Source organism: Phyllostomus hastatus, unplaced genomic scaffold (assembly GCF_019186645.2).
Source record: "Phyllostomus hastatus isolate PE091 unplaced genomic scaffold, TTU_PhHast_1.1 phas_contig_38, whole genome shotgun sequence".
Taxonomy (NCBI): Eukaryota; Metazoa; Chordata; class Mammalia; order Chiroptera; family Phyllostomidae; genus Phyllostomus; species Phyllostomus hastatus.
Window position 1 is genome coordinate 26,305,283 of NW_025333869.1, and position 19,746 is coordinate 26,325,028.

Sequence of the window (19,746 nt, forward strand, 5' to 3'; positions counted from 1 at the left end):
CCTCCTTCATTAAATAATGGCATTTTTTATGGACCAAATTTTATGGCCTATATATTTCTATTATCTATTTTCCCTATTACCCTCTTTTTAAAACTATTATAGGCTTATAGTATTGGTTATATCTCAATCTTTTTTTCTTTTAGCATTATGCTTATTACCCCAGTTGAAATTAAAACCATTTCTCTCTGGCTAGTGTAGCTAAGTGTATGAAGTGTGGGCCTGGGAACCAAAGTGTTGCTGGTTCAATTCCCAGTCAGGGCACATGCCTAGGTTGTGGACCAGGTCCCCATTAGGCGGTGCATGAGAGGCAACCACACATCAATGTTTCTTTCCTTCTATTTCTCCTTCCCTTCCCCTCTCTCTAAAAATAAATAAATGAAATCTTTAAAAAAAATTAAAACCATGTCATCAGGTTAGAAAAATGTTGGGATTTGAATAGGAATTACATTAAACAATCTACGTATAAATCAATTTCTTTAAAAATCAACATTATTTCAGGGAGAAAAGATGGCAGCCAAGTAGGTGGAAGCTGAACCCACTTGTTTCCCCAGCACAGATTTTTGGCTGATCTTCTGACAAGTGACCTGAGCAATCAGCAGAATCTCAGCTGATATGAATTGTTAAAGCCAATGTGTACAGAGGGTGCTTTGCTCTGTCCATACCTGCATAACAGCACACAATATGTGGTGGGCGGTATGACTTTGAGTCAGCCAGCTGGAGGGAAGAACCCAACAAAGAATGACCCAACAACAACCAAAATGGAATTAAAACAAGAGAGCCCACATAAATGGCATAAAGGGCAACCCAAGAGCATCCAGCTCAGGAGATCAAGGAGAGTGCATCACTGAGTCCCATAGGTCTACCACACAAGGCCACCCCATGAAGACAGGGAGTCAAAACAGATTGATCTAATACACAGAAACAAACAAAAAGAGTCACCTAAAATGGGAACACGAAGAAACAACTCCCAATTGAAAGAAAAGGAGGAATCCACAGAAAGAGTGCTAAATGAAATTGAGGCAAGCCATCTATCAGACATAGAGTTCAAAATAATGGTTATTATAAGGATGCTCAAGGAAGTCAGTGAGAACTGCAAGGAAATTAATTGGAGCCACAAGGAACTTAGTAGGAAAAAGGACATAGAGGAATAAGAGCCAGGAGGAAATGAAGACTACAATATCTAAAATGAAGAATATACTAGAAGGAATTAAAAGCAGGCTGGATGAAGCAGAGGATTGAATCAGCAAGTTAGAAGACAAAGTAGAGAAAAAACACCCAGTTGGAGCAACAAAACAAAACAAAAAGACTCAAAAAGAACAAGGATAGTTTAAGGGAGCTGCAGAACAACATGAAGCATAACAATATTCACATCATACAAATTCTAGAAAGCAAAGGAAAAGAGCAAGGGATAGAAAACCTATTAGAAAACATAATGACAGAAAACTTCCCTAACTTAGTGAGGACAAAATTCATGCATGTCCTGGAAGCACAGACGGCCCTAATCAAGATGAACCTGAAGAGGCCCTCTCCAAGACACATCATAATTAAAATGGCAAAATTTAAAAACAAAGGCAGAATTTTAAAGGCAGCAAGGAAGAAACAGCTAGTAACATATGAGGGAGCTCCAATAAGGCTATTAGCTGATTTCTCAACAATAACATTGCAAGCCAGAAGGGAATGGCATGAAATATTCCAAGTAATAAAAAGCAAAGGCCTGCAACCAAGTCTACTCTACCCAGCAAGGCTCTCAATTAAAATGGAAGATGAAATAAAGAGCTTCCCAGACCAAAAAAGAAGTCTAAAAGTATATATCTCCACCAAACCAGCATTGCAAGAGATGTTAATGGGTCTGCTTTAGGAAGATGAAGAAAAAGAGAGAGGAACACAAGAACAAAGGGAAAAAATGGTGATGGATAAATATCTATCAATAATAACTTTAAATATAAATGGATTAAATGCTCCCTCTTAAGACATAGGGTAGCTGAATGGATAAGAAAACGACTTGCAGATATGCTGTCTACAAGACACCCACCTCAGAATAAAAGATCTACACGGGCTGAAAGTGAAAGGATGGAAAAAATATTCCAATGGACATGAAAAAAAAGCTTGGGTAACAACACTTACATCAGACAAAGTAGACTTAAAGGCCATAACAAGAGACAAATAAGGTCACTACACGATACTTAAGGGAATTGTCCAACAAGAGGACATAACCCTTGCAAACATATACGCACCCAACATAGGAGCACCTAAACATACAAAGAAAATCTTGGAAGACTTTAAGAAAGAGATCAACAGCAAAACAGTCATAATAGGGGATTTGAACACCATGCTGTCAACAATGGATAGGCTGTCCAAACAAAAAATCAACAGGGATATTGTGGCATTGAATGACACTCTAGATCAAATGGACTTAATTGATATTTACAGAGCATTCACCCCAAAGAAGAAAAGGTACATTTCTTTCAGACACACATGCAGCTTATCTTTTCATTTGCAAAGAGAGACCACATGGTAGGACACAGAAAAAGCCTCAACCAATTCAAGAAAATTGAAATCATATCAAGCATCTTCCCAGATCACAATGGCTTGAAACTAGAAACCAACCTCAAGGAAAAAATAAAAAATATTCAAATACATGGAGACTGAATAATGTTAGTAAATAATGAATGAGTTAACAATGAGATCAAGGAAGAAGTCAAAAAATATCTGGAAACACTGAAAATGAAACAACAGCATAAAACCTTTAGATATAGCGAAGACAGTCCTGAGGGGGAAGTTCACAGCAACAGAGGCCTACCTAAAGAAGATAGAAAAATCTCAAATAAGAGTTCTGGCCAAGATGGAGGCGTAGGTGGAAACCATTCGCTTCCTCACACAACCTAAAGGAGGATAACAACCAATCTAAAATCAATAAACAACCAAAATCACCAGAAAATCAAACTGCATGGAACTCTGACAATCAAGGAGTTAATGAAAAAATCAACCAAAATAACCAGACCGGTAAGGTGGACCACACAGGCCGACTCAAAAAACCCCCAACAAGGCGGCTGGGGGGCGGGGCTGACTGCCCAGCTCAGCAGAGCTGCACGGGAGGGACTGACTTACAGGGAAAATTGAGACTCAGAGCTGACTGTGGGCTAAGGCTGGGGTTGCTGCGGTGGGAGACACTTCCTGTCTGACAGAGAGTCTGTGGGACAGTGCGCTAGAGATGAGCAGGCAAGCTGCATTGCTCCCTCTCTGGCCCCTCCCCCACAGGCAGCACAGCAAGGAGGGTTGCCCTGCCTCAGTGAATACCTAAGGCCCCTCTTATTACAACTTACCAAGACAAAGAAATATGGCCCAAATGAAAGAACACAGCAAAACCTCAGAAAGAGAACTAAGCAACAAGGAGACTGCCAACCTATCTGATGGAGAATTTAAAGCCCTGGTAATCAAAATGCTCACAGAACTGATTGAGCTTGGTCAAAAAATGAAAGAACAAAAGAAAGATACCCAAAATGAAATAAAGCAAAATATTCATTGAACCAACAGTGACAAGAAAGAAACCAGGATTCAAGGCAACGATTTGGAACAAAAGGAAGAAATAAACATCCACCTGGATCAGAACAAAGAAATAAGAATTTAAAAAAATGAAGAAAGGCTGAGGATTTTCTGAGACAACCTGAAACATTCCAATATCTGAATTATGGGGTGCCAGAAGAAGAAAAGCAGCAAGAAATTGAAAACTTATTTGAACAAATAATGAAGGAAAACTTCCCCAGTCTGGCAAAGGAAATAGACTTCCAGGAAGTCCAGGAAGCCCAGAGAATCCCAAAGAAGTTGGGCCCAAAGAGGAACACACCAAGGCACATCATCATTAAATTATCCAAGATTAAAGATAAAAAATCCTAAAAGCAGCAAGAGATAAGATGATAGTTACCTACAAAGGAGTTTCCTTAAGGCTATCAGCTGACTTCTCAAAAGAAACCTTATAGGCAAGAAGGGGCTGGAAAGAAATATTTGAAGTCATGAAAGGCGAGGAACTACATCCAAGATTGCTCTATCCAGCAAAGCTTTCATTTAGAATGGAAGGTCACATAAAGTGCTTCCCAGATAAGGTCAAGTTCAAGGAGTTCATCATCACCAAGCCCTGATTATATGAAGCATTAAAGGGACTTATCTAAGAAAAAGAAGATAAAAAATATGAACAATAAAATGACAACAAACTCACAACTATCAACAGATGAACCTAAAAGAAAAGAAAAACAATGAAAACAAAAACTAAGCAAATAACTAGAAAAGGAACAGAATCAGAGAAATAGACATCACACAGAGGAAGTTCAGTGGGGAGGGGGAGGGAGGAATAGGGAGGAAAGGGTACAGGAAAGAAGAAGCGTAATTAGTAGGCATAAAATAGACAGGGAGAGATACAAAATGGTATAGGAAACAGAGGACTCAAATAACTTATATGTACCACCCATGGACATGAACTAAGGTTGGGGGAAATGCTGGAGGGTTTCAGAGGACAGGGTGGAGGGGGGATAAAGGGGAGAAATTGGGAAAACTAATAGCGTAATCAATAAAAAATACTTTAAAAAAATCTCAGATAAACAACCTAACCCTATAGCTACAAGAACTAGAAGAACAACAACAAACAAAGCCCAGAGAGAGTAGAAGGAAGGAAGTAATTAAGATCAGAGCAGAATTAAATGACATAGAGACTAAAAGAAACAATTCAAAGGATCAGTGAATCAATCCACAAGCTGGTTCTTTGAAAAGATAAACAAAATTGACAAAACTTTAACCAGACTTATGAAGAAAAAAAGAGAGAGGAACCAAATAAATAAAATCAGAAATGAAAGAGGAGATGTTACAACTGATACCACAGAAATACAAAGGATTGTAAGAAATTACTGTGAACAGTCAAAGGGTAGAATATTTGCATTACCCCCACAAAGATTACCCCTTGGTCTGCTTCCCACAACCCTCCCGTGCCCTCCAGGCTTAGGGAACCACTGATCTGCTTTCTTCCTTCTGTATGTTTGCCTGTCCTGGACATTCCATGTAAATGGCCTCATACAATATGTCATCCTTTGTGACTGGCTTATTTCACTTAGCGTAAAGTTTTACATGTCCTTCAGTGTTGTAGTGTATATTGGTACTTCATTTCTTTTTATCTCTAAACACAGTCCTTTTTATGGAGATACCATAGTCTGCTTGCACATTCAGCAGCTGGGGGGCATTTATGTTACCGCCATGTTTTGGCTGTTATGGATAACGATGCCACAAACACCCATGTGTAATGTGTTTTTGTGCGGACCCATGGTTTTATTCTCTTGGGTATATCTTAGGAGTGGAACTTTTTAAAAATCCTTATTTCTTGATTTTAGAGAGAGGAAGGAAGAGAGAGAGGTGGGGAGAAAGAGAAAGAAAAAGAAACATCAATTTGTTGTTCCACTTATTTATGCATTCATCAGTTGATTTATGTATGTACTCTGACTGGGGATTGAACCTTCAACCTTGGCGTATCAAGACGACACTCTAACCAACTGAGCCACCCGGCCAGGGCCATACGGTAGTTCTTGAGGAACTGCCAGGCAAGGCTCTGCAGCAGCTGCCTTGCCTCTTGTGCAAGGCTTACTTATCTTTGGAGTGACAGGACTGGGGTCAAACCACAAAGTCTGTGTGACTTGCCTGTTCTCTGACTATTATAAAGTAGTCATAAGGCCGCAGCCTCACCGCTGAGACTTGGATGATTCCACAGGGACTCGTGGATTTTGCATGGCCTCCAGGACATTGCCATGAATGCTGGTCATCTCTGTGCTGGCAGAGCTCTGCCTTCCACATTATGGCTAGTAGGCTATGGTGGTAGAGAAGGTGCTGGAATAAACCTAAGGTTCAGGTGCGAGGTAGGGACAAGTGTGGTTAAGGGTAATGAAGACTCTTGCAGGAGGGAAGACAGGGTGTCAAGCCTGGCACAGGGGGGACAGGTGGGAGAGCAAGGGGGCTGGGAAGGAGCACCGGGGCTAGTCAAGTCCTTGGGCAGCTGTGACTGCTAACTCTGGTCTGTCTTTGTTCTTTGGCTGCAGATCTGGCCGAGTGCAAGCTGGTTTCTTTCCCCATTGGCATCTACAAGGTCCTGCGGAATGTCACCGACCAGATCCAGCTCATTACACTGGCCAACAACGAGCTCAAGTCCCTCACCAGCAAGTTCATGACCACATTTTGTCAGCTCCGAGGTAGGCCCCGGGCAGCTCAGGCTGTGGGGCGTGGCTAGCTCTGGTCCTCAGGCTCTGACCCTGTTGGGAGTGTAACTGGACATCAGCTGGACCCAGGAAGTCATTCCCTGGGGGAGGCTTTGAGGATGGACCCGTGTCCTTCCTGAAGTCTGGAAATGTCTGTGTCACTTCTGCCTAGATGGCTGTGAATCTAATTGGCTAATGGCTCAGGGTGTGGCTGCTGGAGTGATTTCTCTTATTCTGAACAGCAGGATGTTTGGGGTCCAGAGGTCTGGGAGTGGTATTTCTTGGTAAACTTCCCCTTCCAGCCCCCCAGTCTGGCATTGTTCTCCTGTGCTGTTTTCCCAGTTTGGGAGTGACAGATTCCAGGAATGCTGGTGTTTCTTTCCTCCATGGGGCACACACAGAGTGAGTGGACAAGGGAGCTTGGCAGGGAGGCGGGCGGGAGGCCGACGGGTGGGCATTACAGATTCTTATGAAATGGCTCCTCCAGATGGACAAGCAGGGTGCAATGGACACTCCAGTGCCTGTCCCCTCCCCACAGAGCAGTCCCTCCAGTGTCACTCAGCTGCATGGATGGAGCTGCGACCTGGGCGCTTGGCATGTGTTTGTGAAATGGAGGAGCAGGAGAGTTGGGGAGAGCACTTCCTGCCCTCTAGAATCCTCTGTCTGATAGAGTCATGAAAAGGGTCTAAGAGCCTCTTTAGAGAAGAAACCAGTATGCAAAATCCTGATGGAACAGGAGGAGCACGAGCAAGCATAGCTCATACAGCTGAGTTTAGGCTTCCTGGAGGAGGTTTGGGCATTAGGCAGAGCCCAGAGAGGAGAGGGAGTGTGAATTGGCAACCAGTGACTCAGGCGGGAGCTATAGGCAGGACCCGGAAAGACCACTGGCTAGGCTCAGACACAAGGGCAAGGGAGAGGGCGTGGTTTGTGCAGTCGTTTCCGAGTGAAACGCACAAAGCTCATATTGTTATATAATATGAAAACCATAACACACTAGATGTAGCCTAAGGGCCACAGCTGGAAGAATCTTCCATAAAATATCAGAGCTGTCTCTGTTACCTCATTTCAGGGGTGGAGAAGGAAGCGCAGGGAGAGAAGGGGCTTGTCTGGGGTCTCAGAGCAGTACGCCCTGGTTGCCCACCTCCCAGGCCAGGGCTGCCTTTCCAGGCCACCTGCGTTAGCTTAAGGGTCCCCCAGAACTCTATGTAGCCAATTGGGATTGGATGTTTGCTTTCCAGAGGAGGATGGAAAGATAGAAAGTGGGTGGTAGGGGTTGACTGGAGCCCATAGGGAGGGCAGTCAGGCAGGGGGCCTTCCTGTGGGTAAAAAGATTCACCAGTGCATTCACCCAACCCTTGGGCACCTCCTATGGTCCAGACCTCTGCCTCAGAAACAAAGGCCAGGGGACCAGGTCTCTCCCTGAAGGAGAATGAACTCAGCAACAACACTGAGTGCTGTGATACTAGTGTGGACAAAACACTGGGACTGCTGGAAAGAGGAACAAGTTCTTCCCGAGAGTGGCGTGGAAAATAGGGTGGGTGTGGAAGCAAGGACTTTCAGAGGATTTGATGTTGGGCCGTGCCTTGAGGGATGAGCAAACAGGCCCTCTCCAGGGGGACCGCAAGGAGTGCCAGTGAAATGTGCTTACAGCCCTGTGCACTCGGGCCTCGGCCCTGGAAATATATTCGTCATCATATGCTTTTGGGCAGAAGTCTGTTAAAGGGTAGAGTCTGAACTCCCTCCTGTCCGTGCCTTGGGTTACAGAGCGAAGGCTGCATGTGCCCAGCAGCAAGGGGCTGGAGCTGAGGACCAACCTGCGGCCACAGAGATAGCTCTGAGCCCCAGGCTTTGTCATGGTTTCTCTCTCAAATAGGAAAACTCTCACCTTTTATGTGTGAGGAGAGGGCTTGGGTAGGGTCTGCTGGGCTCCTCACAGCCTGTCAGTGTCTTTTTCTGGGTTCTGACAGAGGAAGGGGCTGCTCTGGTATTGGGGAGAGCACCATCTGTGACTCCTTTCCTGCCAGGTTGCTGTCTGTGGGTGCCCTGGGGACGGTTTTCTGCTTGGCTCATGGCCGCTCTGAGCAGGTCGTCTTTAAATGGTTGCCTCCCCTTGATGTCCTTCACCCATTTTAGGCAGGAAACAGCAAGCCCTGGGAAGGACAGTGGCGCAAATGAAACCAGTCCAAAGGGCAAGTGGGACCCAGGGTCCAGCTCTGGCTCTTTTATCTCCCCTTTTCCTGTGATCCCCTCTCCCCATTTCTCTATGCAAATCACTTAGCTCTTATTGAGTGTATCCTGGGCCTGCCAGGCCAGAGGTGTGTGAGATACACCTTCAGAAATGAACCAAGACCGCCCAAATGAGAACTGGCAGCGGCTGCTTTTTCAGAGCGGCTCTAGTGAGGGAGTCAACTACTGTCCTTGGACTTGGCAGAGGCTCAAAGGCAGTCAGAGGAGTGGGAAAGCTTTACAGTGGATGAAAGGGAAGGCTTTGGGCGTGCCCTGATTGGAGGCCAATCGGCCTGGGGAGCTGGAGGCAGGCCAGCTAGCAGTGGGGCATTCTGTGTGATTGGTTAAGGTGCGTATTTGGCTTTCTCTGGTTGGTGCTAAGTTGGAAGTGGGGACAAAAATTAAGGACACTGTCAGTAATCAAGTTCTGGCCTTTTGGGGCCAATTGTTATAGAGAGGGTTGTTTGGCTTCCTGGATTGTTGATAGAGAAGCAGTCTGACTTCCTACGAGTCTGACTTACGGCAGACTAGCTTCCTGAACTGGTTACTGTGCAGATGGGTCTGTTTGCTGAGCAGGTTGTTGCACACTGTGGGTCAGAGTTCTGTCTTTATATAGCTGCACTGGCCATTGCCTGTGTGTGCGTTCAGTGTCTCACAGGCTGTCTTTCCTCACGAGCGCCTATTCTGGGCCCGGCTGTGGGCATGGATGGGTGAGTAATAACAAGAGAGCCCAAATTCACCGGGCACTTCACCCTCGCGGCTCCATGCTGAGGGTTTTACATGCATCAACTCATTCAGTCCTCACAGCACCCGGTATTTGGGAAGGATAAGGAAACTAAGACCTAGACCTGGTCCTAGAGGAGCTCTCAGTCTCTTGGGGGAGTCGGGTATGCAAGCAGACAACCGCCCACTAACATGAGGGGTGCTGCAACAGACATTTCCCCAAAGTTCCATGTTCTTCCCCCATTTCCCACTTCGCTGCAGCCCCTGGGGCACTTTTCTTCAGCTGATGGTGAGGGTTTTCTTTAGCAGGTGAAGGAGGGGAGGAGAGGGGCACTGTGCTGGAGAGCAGCACGGACACTGGAGTTGTGCAGCGGTCAGTTTCAGTGTGGGATCGGGCAGATCTACTCCGATGGGCACGCACTTTCTGCTTCCCTCAGCACAGCCGCTGCTGAAATAGCAGGTCCGGGAGGGTCCGTCACACCTGAGTTACCCACAAAGGCAGCTCCCAGTTGTTGGTGACCAAGAGTCCCTACCCAATGCCAAGGGGGTGACAAGGCTGTGGCCTGTCACGTCAGTTTTTGCCGTCAGTTCTCAAGAGCACCTGGCCCCTAGGGTTACCTGGCCAACCTCGGTGGGGAGAAAGATCCTTTGGACAGAATCCCAGAGATAGGACTACCAAGGCCAGCGGGTGAGGGCATTTTAAGGCAGTTGGACTGCACCATGAAGTTGTCAAGCACTGAAGTCACCTGAGCCTGGGGTTCACCAGGAGGTGAGGCAACCTTCTGTGAAGTCAGGCTGAACCAACTGGGACCCACAAGAAGAGAGGCTGGGTCGTTTGGTGCTTAAAGCACAGACACCGAGGTTGAGCCCAGTTCTGGCGTGTGACATCTTCCCCTTATCCTGCAGATCCTTGCTCCGAGGATTAGCCCTCTGACCCTCGGCTGAGGTTAGGCACAGCCACTGGGGAGCCTCAGCAGGTCAGAGGAAGAGCGGAGAGTAAGGCTACTGAGCTTATTCTGCTGGCCACCTCCCTGTGAGGTCCACCTCGGGCTGGCTGTGCCCTGGTCTGCAGGTCACTTTTCTCAAAGCAGCTTCAACACGACTCTGTCTTTCTGGGTGGTGACAACTCCCTGCTCTTAACCCTGGTTACCTCATGGTCCCTTAAGTTCCCCTATAGCAGGGGTGTCAAACTCATTTTCACTGGGGGCCACGTCAGCCTGGTGGTTGCCTTCAAAGGGCCGAATGTCATTTTAGGACTGTGTAAATGTAACTGCTCCTTAACTAGGGGCAAGGAGCTCAGTGCTGCCACTAGGTAGAAACAAGTTGCTGGGCCGGATAAAACAAGGTGGCGGGCCGGATTCAGCTCTTGGGCCTTGTGTTTGCCACCCACAAGTGGCCGCCCGAGTCTTTGGACATACTCTGTGGCAAATAAACCCTCCTTGAGTTAATCTGAGTGTGCAGCTCTTCCCCTTTGGGGCTCTGACTGATACTCTGCAACTTATTAGCTCTGTAACTGCCGGCAGACTATTTAACTTCCCTGTGCCTCAGTTTCCCCCTTGGTACAATGGAGGACTCTTGAGAAGACTGACTGCGTCACCCCACCTGCAGCCTGCGAGCAGCTGCAGGCCCCTCGCTCCCCAGTGCGGTGCCTGGCACAGAGTAGCAGGTGTTTGCTGCTGGGTGGGTGAGTGGTTGGCTTTCTACCAGTGGTCAGCGGATAATGACCCTCCCAGAGATGTCCATCCTAATTCTTGGAACCTGTGGCTATGTTACCTCACATGGTAAGAAAGACTTTGCAGATGTGATGCAGTTAAGGACCTTGAAATGGGGAGATGCCCTGGACTGAGTGGGTGGGCCCAGTGTAAGCACACGGGTCCTTATTAAGGAGGCAGGGGGTCCAGAGTCAGAGAAGTTGGTGTCATGACCACAGCAGGGACTGGAATGACATGGCTCCAAACCTCTAGTTAGGCCAGAAAAGTCAGGGAACAGATTCTCCCCTAGAACCCACGGAAGCATATCACTCAGCTGACAACTTGATTTTAGTCTTCCAGACCCATGCTGGTGTTTTGACCTCCATAATGGTAAGGTGGTAACTGTATTGTTTTAAGCCACCAATTTGTGGTGATGTTTTATAGCACTGATAGGGAACTCACACGCCCGATGGGTCCAGGGCCTCTTGCCTCGGTCTCCCCACTTGCTTGCTTGGCCTCCCACCTCATCTCTCTGTGGAGCTGGGGTTGCACCCAATAGGGAAGCCTTCTCTAAGGAACTGCCCTGCCCGCTTTTCCCAGCTGCCTTACCTCCCTCAGCTCCGCCCAGCATTCGGCCCCTCCTGTGGCACACAGGCCACATTCTGGTGGAGTTCGAAGTTATCTCTGTGCGTTTTCTTCAAGCCCTAGTGGGAGCCGCTGCCCTCACCACTGTGGCGGTGCTGGTTATGGAGTGCAGCAGGTGGAGGAGGAGGCTGACCTGTCCCTTGGGGCAGCATCTGAGACCTGCTTCCCTCTCCCGCACAGCCTGGGCCTGTGATGCTGGCGAGAGGGGGCCACTCTCCTTAGAACCTCCAGGCAGGAGTGTGTTGCTCCAAAAGAATCCTCAGCTGCAGAATAGCTGCTTCTTTGATCTAGTACTGTACCACAAGCCACCCTAAGATTTACTTGCTTTGACTGACAGTGCATTATTTCCTCCAGCTCTGTGGGTCAGATGGCCTCTGCTGGGCGGTTCTTCTGTTCCATGTAGTATAGACTGAGATCACCCCTCTGAGGAGGGAGATCCCTCATCCTCCAGGGCCAGGCTCCATGTGGCCTCTAATCCGCTTGGACTTCCTCACAGCACAGTGGCTGGACTCCAAGAGGAAGGAAGTGGGTAGTTACTGCCTGGGACTGGAGCTTTCAGGACATCACTTCTGCTGCATTCTATTAGTCAGAGTGGCCACAAGGCCAGCCCAGATTCAAGAGCCGGGGACCTAGACTCATCCACTTGATGGGAGTTACTGCAGAATCTCACTGCAGAAGACACTGGTATGGTAGCAGTTGCTGGAAACGGCTGGCACAGTGGCTTTCTCAGTTTATTAGACGGAGCACTGGTGGATGGGGATTTTATCATTCCTTGTTTGCTCAGCTCCTAGGTGCCTGCTGTTTGCCAGCCACTGTGCTAGGAACTGTGGGGAACTTGGGGTCTGAAAACTGGGTCTGGCATTTCCAAGCCATCTGACCTTGGGCAAACTACTTGCATCCTCAAATGGGCATAATGCTATTACTTCACAGAGGTGTATAAATCCCACAGGCTATTAACTTGTTATCTTTATTTATATGTTCTTATAAACCAAACTATGTGTACATTAGAAATAAACAAATGCATAAATGAAGTTAGTGAACAGGAATGAGTGGAATAAGTTCCTTTAGACGACAGTTGGAGGCAGCCTGGAGAGCTGCCCCTGCCGCGTGAGCAGGAGAACAGCTCCATCCTGCATCTTGCCAGCCCTGCAGTTCCGCAGACTGTGGGCTGCCTCTGCCTGATTGGCCTGGGACTCGTATGTACACCAGGAGCACTGGGACATTGTTTGTGACTCTACACAAACTCAGGTGCCTCAGTCAGCTGTCCAGGACACGACCTGAACTGACATCCCTCCCCCACCCCCACATGCCACGAGGGGAGACTTCACAGTTCCTGTGTTCTGGGCTCTGAGCAGAGACCTTCACTCCTGGCGCCAAGATTTATAACAGTCGCCACCCCCTCCACCCATCTTACCTGCTCCCTATGCATTTGTCTCGTCATTGTAAAGCTGAGAGGCTTCATTTGAAAGCAGTTTCCTATGATTTGTTTTTGAAAGTGTAATAGATGCACACAATACAATAATACCCTGAGGGTTGGAGAGAGTAGTGAGGAAAAATAAGTCTTCCTCTTACACCTGTCCACAGATCCCCCATTCCCCTGCACAGAAGCAACTACCGCTAGCAGTTCTAGACGTACTTCTTCTACACCAATGTGAACGTAAGTGTGTTTAATGGCAGTGGCATTGAAACTGTACCACCACAGGCAGACGCTATTATAAGCACTTTGCAAGCATAAAATTGTTTCAGCCTTTACAACCCTATAAGGTCAGTACCGATGTTGTCTCCTTTTTTTAAATGAGGAAACTGAGGCAGAGAGAATGTAAGTAACTTGTCTGAGGTCACACAGCGAGAAAGAAGAGGCTGGCGCTGTGGGTCCAGATCCACAGAGCCCCTTCATAACTGCTAACAGGAGGAGAGGGTGTGCCCTGTTTCTCAACTCGCCTTTTTTACTTAGCATCACGTTTTAGATATTGGCCCTGTTGGGACAATGGCAACTGCCCTATTCTTCTCACAGAGCAGAACGGTTAGAGCTGCATTTCGGTTTGTTCCAAACCTGGTTAGAAGAGTTTTCTCACCCCTTCCCTCTGTCCATCCAAGGAGTGGACATTCCTTTTGGAAACTTCATTCCTGTCTCCACGCTCCTCGGTCCCCGTGGGCAGCAGCTGCCTTTGTGCAGAGCACGAGACATTTGAAGGGCACTCAGCACCACGCCACACTGGCTGACTGCCCTGCGGGGGGCCCTTGCGGGCCACAGCAGGACTGCTGTTTGATGTGGGTGTGGCAGCCACAGCACTGACTGGTCCTCGTGGGCAGGTATTTTTGGTTCACAGGCTAGTGCTCAATCCACTGAGCCAGACCAGCCAGGGCATGGACAGGTATTTTTGGAGCTGGCACCTTCCCTTGCTGCCTGGCTACAAAAATACTGCGGGTGGCCTCATCTGTTCCTTAGTGGAGTCAGCAGGCCTTTCTCCTCCAGGGTCAGTGTAAGGCCTCTGACTCAGCCTTGGCAGCCGTCCAAGACAGGGATGATTTGGAAGTAATAAGAAGAACTTGGGGAAGGAGAGGTCCATTTAACAGATACCGGAAACCACAGTTCCGTAGGGATGATAAACAAGAGAATGCCATGATAGGCTGCTCCCAGTCTTTGGGGCAGTCTTGGGAGTAGGGCCTTCTCCCAGATCCCCTGTTGATCCCGGGAGCTTGAGTTGTCCCACTCGGAGCCCTGGTGTAAGCGAGCAGGAGAAACGTCCAGAGGCCCCCTAACGCCGCCCTCTGGGCCCGGAGGGCCTCAGCCCTCTTTGCCAAGAGAGAAGGTGGCAAGACCCTGGACATTGTTGTGACCCCAACAATGAGAAAGAGTGTATTGTGACCCCAGGGGTGAGAGGCAAAGCTAGATGTGGCCGCAACTGTGTTTCCTTGGAAGCTAAGCACATCAGCCACCTGAGTGGCTGGACTGGTGGCTGCATTTTTGTTCTTCCTCTGAAGTGAGAACAGCAGAGAACCTCAAGCGCCCAGCTTGGGGTGACATGAAGTCCCAGGAGTTAGGCAGGACGGGGACTTTGGCAGGTATGGGGCACCTGTGTCAGGGAACCCACTTTTTTTGCCTTTTCCTGGCGAGGGGGCCCAGAAATAGTCTCGTGATTTGGTTTCCACTCCAGACTGACTGGACCTATCATGAACAACTTTGTCTTCATAATTTTTTTTTATTTTTTAAATTTTAATTGTTGTTCAAGTACAGTTTTCTACCCTTATAAATTTTTGACACTTAGAAGAAATAGACCAGTTCCTTAAAAATCACAAACTACCAAAACTCAACCAAGATGAAACAGCCTATCCGAATAGTCCTATAACCATCACATAAATTGAATTCATGAATACGAAGACCCCCCAAAAAGAAAGCTCTAGGCTCAGGTGATTTCACTGGAAAATTCTGTTAAACTCTCAGACAAGAATTAACATCAATTTTACACAGACTCTTCGAGGAAACAGAAAAGGGCACACTTTCCAACCCGCACTACAAAGCCAGGATGACTCTGATTTCAAATCCAGATGGCAACAAAACAAAAATAAAACAAAAGAAAAAGGAAAACAACAGACCAGTGTCTCACATGAACTAAGTGAGCCACAAAAAATTCTCAGCAAAATGGTAGTGATCCAACCCAACAGCATATGGAAAGAATTCTATGCCACGACCAAGTGGGAGTTATCAGTTCTTTCACAGGTGTGAGGCTGGCTCAGCATTTGGAGATCAACCGGTGTCATCTAGCACATCTGCTGACAAACAGCGCTGGACAAACTCCAACACCCATTTATGATTAAAAAGAGAAAACCTCTCAGGAAACTAGGAATACAGGGAAGGCACCTCAGTTTGGTAAAGAACGGCTATAAAATTTCAACAGCCAAGGTCAGACTTGCTGATGACATGCTTTCCCGGAAGACTGGGAACAGGCAGAGACGTCTGCCCTCATTTGGAAAGTTCTAACCACTGCACTAAGATAAGCAAAGGAAACTAAGGATGTACAGATGGGAGATGAAGAAATAAACTCTCTGCTTGCAGATGTCATGATTGTCTACATGGAAAACCCCAAGGAACCTACGAAAACAAACAAAACAACCCTCCTCATTCAGTGAATTCCTAGGATGTGAATTCGATACAAGACCTACGAGGTCGTGCACAGTCAGACTCAGAATGCCTTCCTTGGCTTCCTCTCTCGCTCAGACTAAATCTGTGTCTCCCCACGGTGTCCGAGGCCCTGTGTAATGTGGTTCCAGCTCCACTTCCACCATTTTTCCTCTCTCCCTCCCCACGCCAAGCACACTGACCTCTTTTCTGTTCCATGTGTGTGCTGAGCTTTTCCTCCCTCAGGGCCTGCATACTCTATTTCCTCTGATAGCTTTCACCTGGGTTCTTTGCACAAATGGTTTTTCATCATCTTCCATCCTGACCTTAAATACCTTCCTAGTCATCTGAAATAATCTTTGTTTATTTGTGTGGTTTTTTTGTTTATTACTTTCTCCCCCCACTAGTTAGGGAGAGATCTAGCGTTCGTTGTGATTTCCCCAGTCACGCGGTGCCCACCCTGTGGCAGCTGCCGAGTGGTGTGTGGGTGTGTGTTGAGAGTGAGTGAAGGCTCTTTTGATATCACTGCATCTGACTGACTTTCCTGTAAGTCATGTGCTTTAGCTGCATTCACCTTCTCTTCTTTTATTTTCTCTTTTGCTGCCTGCATTTGTTAGCTTTCAATTTTGTTTCCACAAAAGGCTGTATAAACCAAGAATTTAATCTCATGGATCTTGTACTTCTCTAACAGGAATAGTATCATTGAATGAGTGCTTTCAAAGATTATTCTTTTCATGTTCAAATATAGGACTCTGTGTGTTACAGGTGCTTAATAAATATCGGTGTCGTGCAGCATGCCCTGCCTTTCACAACGCTGTCTCAGCTCACCCTCACAGCCCTGCTGGAAATGGGCAGAGAAGGCCTTCCCGTGAGTCCATCCAGAGAGAGGAGAGCCCAAGGACTCTTGCTGAATTAGGCCAGAACCAAGTCCTCCTGGTTCTTCCCCCTTCATTCATTCAGCACTACAATGAGCAAGGATTTGCTAAGTATCCCTTGGGAGAACAAGTGCCACAGGGATGAGGGGTGCAACACTGGAAAAATCAGGTGGCAAATGGCCCCCCCTCCTTCCCAGTCTCAGTGCAGCCCCTTTGATTACCTTAATGCAGTTAAGGAGCTGAACCCAGGTGTGAGGAACCCTGCCTACCCATCCGTTATTCCCTGTATGCATTTTGCTTTTCAGAAGAGCTTCTGAGCTGGGGAAAAGACCACCCTTCAGGGAGAGCTAGCCCGTCCCCTTTGCGGCTGGGCTTTTTCTTAAAAGGACTGGGCTTCAGAGAGCAGCTGTCCTGAGGAATGTGACACTGGGGCAGTGGGTGATTTTTTACCCATAGGTCTCTTCACCTTTAAAGCAGCGATCTCCAGAGACACCAAGAAATGACTTGGAAAGCTGCCTAAGCTCTACTGAGTGAAAAAAGCAAGTCTCAAAGAGTGTATAATCTATGATTTCATTTTTGTTTTTTGAAAACAATATCCATCCACCCATGCACCCATCCATCCATCCATCCATCCATCCATCCATCCATTAGTATGTACATAGAAAAATATGGAGGAATGCCTACCAAACAGCACTGGTCCTCTCTGGGAGTAGAAATACATGAAATTTCCATTTTTCTATGTTCCATAGTTTTGAGATGTCAATATTTTTACAATGAGCCAGCACTGCTTTTGTAAACAAAAAATGCATTTAAAGTTGAACAAACCTTATCAGTCAGGAGAGGCCAATTTCCCATCAGGAACAAATAATCCCCAATTAAAACAACAAAATCTTGTGTTTTCCATCAGAATAGCATTTGGCTCCTGTGATAGGTGTTAGCATTGCTCACATGCCTGCCTGTTAGGCTGCCTACCACCTTCATCAGTGACTGAGGACTGGACCATGATTTTTCTTGAGAAAATAAGCCCAGTACAAACAGGACCCAGGAAGCCTGTGCATAGTGGGAAAAATATTAAAGCAGTGAGAACTGTCACCCTTGGTGATAAATTTCAGCAACAACATCTCAGTGTAAGCAGTGCACCTTTCTGAAGCTTCTTTAAGGTAAACCAGTCGCAAACCTTATCTGTGGCAGCTAACACAGCCTTGTGTGGGAGTCAGCAAGTGGCTGGCTGACAGCATGAGCCCTGGGGCCAGACCGGCCTGGGGCAGACGTTGGCTCTGCCACTGCCTATTTCCCGATCTGTGAAGTGCATCCATTCTGCACCTTCTTTGGCAGTCACTGTAAGGATGAAGCTGAGGTAAACCGTGGTCAACACTGAGACAAGGGTACTGCCTGGCATGTGGTGAATGCTCAAGAAATCGAGCTATATATTATTATATTTTTTTATTGTTGACACTATTACAAATGCCTCCCTTTCCCCCACCTCTGCCTACCCCCACCCAGTAGCTGTAGTATATTTTTAAAAAATATGTTGCTTATTTATTTTTAGAGAGAGGGAGAAAGAGAGGGAGATAAACATTAATGTGTAGTTTCCTCTCACATGCCCCCATGTGAGGACCTGGCCCTCAACCCAGGCATGTGCTGTGACAGGGGATCGAACCAGGAACAATGACCTGAGAAGACAGACTGAGAGTTTGTTGAGAGAATCTGTTGTACCATTGGGATGGATTACCTAGTGAGCAAATAGTCTGTAGTTGGATGAAAGTAAGTGCTGTCCTTTTCCAGAATGGGGTCTATCAGATGGAATCAAACTGAAAAATCATTAGGGTCAAAAGAGCTTAGGAAGAAGAGCCTGAGGTTGGTGGAGACTCTGTGGGGGGAGTACTCAGAGAAGGAACAATGGCCTCTGCCAGCACTTTTTTTCTGGGAGAAAGCTGCTCCTTCAGCTCTCGTCCTGATGCCAGGCAATTTGGTTCCTCTCCAAATGAGCGGTTCTTTTTTTTTTAAATATATTTTATTGATTATGCTATTACAGTCGTCCCATTTTCCCCCTTCACTCCCCTCCACCCTGCACACCCTCTTCCACCCACATTCCCCCCCTTTAGTTCATGTCCATGTGTCAGAAGTTCTTTAGCTTCTACATTTCCCATACTATTCCTGCCCTCCCCCTGTCTATTTTCTACCTACCATCTATGCTACTTATTCTCTGTATCTTTTCCCCCCTCTCCTCCTCCCATTCCCCTGTTGCTAACCCTCCATGTGATCTCCATTTCTGTGGTTCTGTTCCTGTTCTAGTTGTTTGCTTAGTTTGTTTTTGTTTTTGGTGTGGTTGTTAATAATTGTGAGTTTGCTGTCTTTTTACTGTTCATATTTTTGTCTTCTTTTTCTTAGATAAGTCCCTTTAACATTTCATAAAATAAGGGCTTGGTGATGATGAACTCCTTTTACTTGACCTTATCTGAAAAGCGCTTTATCTGACCTTCCATCCTAAATGAAAGCTTTGCTGGATAGAGCAATCTTGGATGTAGGTCCTTGCCTTTCATGACTTGGAATACTTCTTTCCAGCCCCTTCTTGCCTTCAAGGTCTCTTTTGAGAAATCAGCTGACAGTCTGATGGGAACTCCTTTGTAGGCGACTGTCTCCTTTTCTCTTGCTGCTTGTAGGATTCTCTCCTTCATTTTAATCTTGGGTAATGTAATTATGATGTGTCTTGGTGTGTTCCTCCTTGGGTCCATCTTCTTTGGGACTTTCTGAGCTTCCTGGACTTTCCTCAAGTCTATTTCCTTTGCCAGAATGGGGAAGTTTTCCTTTATTATTTGTTCAAATAAGTTTTCCACTTGTTGTTCTTCCTATTCTCCTCTGGTACCCCTGTAATTCAGATGTTGGAACATTTAAAGATGTCCTGGAGGTTCCTAAGCCTCTCCTCATTTTTTTGAATTCTTGTTTCTTCATTCTTTTCTGTTTGATTGTTTTTTTCTTCCTTTTGGTCCATTCCATTGATTTGAGACCCAGTTTTCTTTCCATCACTATTGGTTCCCTGTGCATTTTTCTTCATCTCACTTAGTGTAGCCTTCATTTTTTCATCTAATTTGTGACCAAAATCGACCAATTCTGTGAGCATCCTGATCACCAGTGTTTTGAACTGTGCATCTAATTGGTTGGCTATCTCTTGGCCACTAATAGTATTGGCTCTGGAGCTTTGATTTGTTCTTTTGTTTGAGCCATTTATTTTTTGGGTG

General features: G+C 46.6%; 1 protein-coding gene across 4 annotated transcripts in view; it reads left to right on the forward strand.

The window, feature by feature from the left end:
- LRRC20 (leucine rich repeat containing 20) overlaps positions 1-19,746 on the forward strand; it is a 74,821-nt gene that overhangs the window by 33,400 nt on the left and 21,675 nt on the right. For all 4 annotated transcript variants that reach the window (XM_045842256.1, XM_045842253.1, XM_045842254.1 and 1 more), the window contains one exon: positions 6,072-6,221. In XM_045842256.1, the coding sequence (XP_045698212.1) occupies positions 6,072-6,221 (150 nt within the window). The remainder of the gene's footprint in view (positions 1-6,071; positions 6,222-19,746) is intronic.